The sequence below is a fragment of the Ambystoma mexicanum genome, chromosome 12, assembly GCF_040938575.1.
Source record: "Ambystoma mexicanum isolate Mex_15411 chromosome 12, UKY_AmexF1_1, whole genome shotgun sequence".
Classification (NCBI taxonomy): Eukaryota; Metazoa; Chordata; class Amphibia; order Caudata; family Ambystomatidae; genus Ambystoma; species Ambystoma mexicanum.
The window spans coordinates 553990876-553994224 of NC_090936.1; the positions used below are offsets into that span (position 1 = coordinate 553990876).

Sequence of the window (3349 nt, forward strand, 5' to 3'; positions counted from 1 at the left end):
TCTATGTGTATGCTGAATGGTTCAAAGAAGGAAGTTGGGGCAAAAGACAGGCCTCTATTAAGAAGACTTGTGTCTTCTACTGTGAGGCTGTGATCTGATAAATTCATTACCAAATTATTTACTTCGGTTTTTTTGCTGCCTCTCGTGCTGCTGCTCTTGTGAAGCGCTGATATGCGTCTAGATTGTTTGAATTTTCTGTGTCGTCCAGATCCTCTCTTCCCTCTACTCCAACAGAAGGTTGTCCCTCTACGTAGAAGGTTCAATATCTGAACTGTATGATTTGATAGTTATAGTTACCTAAGAATATGCTAGTGAACTGATCTGGTTGAAAAAGCCATCACAAAGCAGAATGGAGTCATTCTCCTGTGTTTAAGTTGCTGTAATAGTGATAGTGTCAGGATAAGCTTATTTTGGACAGTGGACTCTATTTTGATTTGGACTATCACAGACGACTGACGAGCACACTAGTTAGTTTTTTTTTAATGCTGGGAATACCCTAGTTTAGGGAAAGTTGGGAGGTTTCACCTTTTCTTTAATAAACTAAAATAGTGAGATGGAAAACTTGAGTCAGTGTTTATCTTCTCACATGCCACAGTGCCAAGCAACTAGAACATATAGTCTGAATCAGGACAATACATTTATTGATCATGTTTTTCAGAATACTTAGCTCGTCCAGAGTTGACTCTTTTTTGTTTTTGAACCTGCCAACTGTGTGAATGAACGCTCATTTCACAGTGATTGCTGTTGAGACAATCTGAGATTGTGGCATTATTGTAAAGGACAAGTAGTGAATGCTCACGATATGCATATGCACAATTTATGTAATTAACATTGAGTATATAAGTGTTTTTTTGCTTTCTCTCCCACAGAAAGATGTTGTAATCCAAAGCCATGAAAACAGGAAACCAAAGCAGTGTGAAGGAATTCATCCTGTTAGGACTGACAGATGACCCGGACCTGAAAGTCTTGCTCTTCATATTGTTACTCTCAGTCTATGTCTTCACCCTGCTGGGGAATATAAGCATCTTGCTCATTGTGTGGTGCAGTGACCACCTCCACACACCCATGTACTTCTTTCTCACCCAGCTTTCCTTCTTGGATCTGACTTTTTCTTCTGTTATTGTCCCCAAGATGCTATCCGATGTCCTTGCTGACAAGAAGACTATCTCTTTTAATGGCTGCATAACTCAAATTTACTTTTTTAGTGCCCTTGCCAGCACTGAATTCTTCCTTTTGGCAGTGATGTCATTTGATCGTTTTGTAGCGATTTGTAATCCATTGCTTTACACAGTCACCATGAGCAATGGTTTCTGTGTGCAAATGGTTGCAGGGTCGTATATAGGCGGATTTCTGCACTCTTTAATTCATGCAACTTGTTTATACAGGTTAGTATTTTGTGGACCTGATGTCATGAATCACTTTGCTTGTGATTACCCTGTGCTCTTGAAACTATCCTGCACCGACATTGCTGTAAATGATCTGATTCGTTTCGTATTTGCTGCCCTGGTAGTGATGGGTTCCCTTCTCACTATCTTCACTTCCTACTCTTACATTATCACCACCATCCTGAGGATTCCCAGCACAGCTGGGAAACGCCGCGCAGCTGCCACCTGCATCTCCCACTTCACCTGTGTCTTTCTCTTCTATGGAAGTGCTTTCTTAATGGAGATACGACCAAACTCAAGCTCTTCAGAGGAGCAGAACAAAATAATTTCTGTGATCCCCACTGTTGTAATTCCTGCACTGAACCCCCTGATATACAGCCTGAGAAACAATGAGATGAAAGCAGCACTGATCAAGATATTCCACCAGATATGTAGTAAACATTAGAACATTCATTGGAAGGTTAAGCCCGGATCAGCCATTCTAATTGCTCATATTAAAGAAGGCTGTAGGATTGTTTCTGACTCTAGCTCTCTCTCAGAACACAGTTCACTGAAAGCACCAACTATGAACACATAAGGATGAGCTGAAAAGAGGCATAGGCAGAGGTGCATAGAAATGGGAGCCATGTCACAGTGCAATTATATTCATAAGCTAATAGCCTTATTGACTTGAAAATGATTATTACATTATTCACAGTTTGTTACTCTCTGTTACTGGGTGATGACTCCCTATTTAAGCATCAATAGGCCTCATTACGAGTGTGCCGGCCCGGTAATGATAGTGCCGGTAAGCTACCAGTACTGTTTTTACCGGACCGGCATACTCCAAGGTCTGCGAGTGGGTGCCTTTCAGCCCGCCAGGCATCTGTCCTCCCCATTGAGTCCAATGGGACTCGAATGGGAATGGGGAGTCATTTTTTCCGGCTCCCTGCAATGTGTGCATCAGGGTGCTGTAAAACAAAGAACGCATTAGGTAAACAGAGAAATTAAATATAAAAGGACAAGATCAAGGGAAGAACACAATGCATATAAAACAATACATCATACAAAGACGTGGACTTTGAACCTACTGAATCGCGACTGTGAGGTGCAGACAAATGAGGCTGGCATCATGATTGTCAGTAATTTAGTTCCTAAATATATGGGTTTGATGTTTGTGTGTCATTGTAGATGTTTAAGTGTATCGTACACTGTAGTTTACTGTTAAGAAGGTCAAAGGTCTTAGGGGTAAGGCAGAAAAAGCTTGATTGATTGACTTCTTTAATTTTACTATGTGGGTTGCTTCAGTAGGCGTACTTTCATGAGGACATAACTGATGCTAGAGGTGAAGTGAGCTGGTAATTAGTGTAACTGGTGTCTACTGTAGCGTCAGTGAGAAACACCTAGCAGATTACAAGACACTATTTAATGTGGCAATTGTATTTTGGGAGGCAAGAATAAGGGAGTTCTTGATATCTAATCTGTTCTGCATAGAACTACTGTTTGAAAGTGAAGGTTGTGTTGGTGAAGATCAGTTTGCTTGCAGGACAATTTTGGGAGCTTGGAGATATTGGAAAACTTGGATAGCTGGGTTTTAAAACTACTATGAACGGCCGTGGGCGCTTTTGTGGAGGCGATTAAAAGTGAGGATAGTTGGAGACCTTTGTCTAAGAGGGAATATTGCAATTGTGTGGCAAGAGTAGAGACCCACTTTCTGAACAGTTATTTTACTATACTAGTGTAAGAAGATGTCTAGGATGAGTTGTTCAATGTACAGATGGAGAAGCTTCCCAAGTTGTACTCGGATAGCTAGGAACTACCTCATTAATCACACATGGTGAATGAGAGTGATTCTTCAAGCAGAAAACAGAATTGCGTGCTCACATGTCAAACATGCAAATATAATCTTCCCATTGATTACAAAATATTCACAATAACATGTACTCCCACTCATCATTCATCACCGTGTCCAGTTACTCCTGTGT

General features: G+C 40.9%; 1 protein-coding gene across 1 annotated transcript; it reads left to right on the forward strand.

The window, feature by feature from the left end:
• The first annotated feature begins 891 nt into the window (after positions 1 to 891).
• LOC138514598 (olfactory receptor 5J3-like) lies at positions 892 to 1830 on the forward strand. Its single transcript, XM_069630050.1, has one exon. The coding sequence runs from the start codon at positions 892 to 894 to the stop codon at positions 1828 to 1830; it is 939 nt and encodes a 312-aa protein (XP_069486151.1).
• Positions 1831 to 3349: the final 1519 nt, after the last annotated feature.

What these genes read in the sequence shown, in the direction of transcription:
- LOC138514598 (XM_069630050.1), top strand. Translation starts at nt 892, where the DNA reads ATGAAAACAGGAAACCAAAGCAGTGTGAAGGAATTCATCCTGTTAGGA.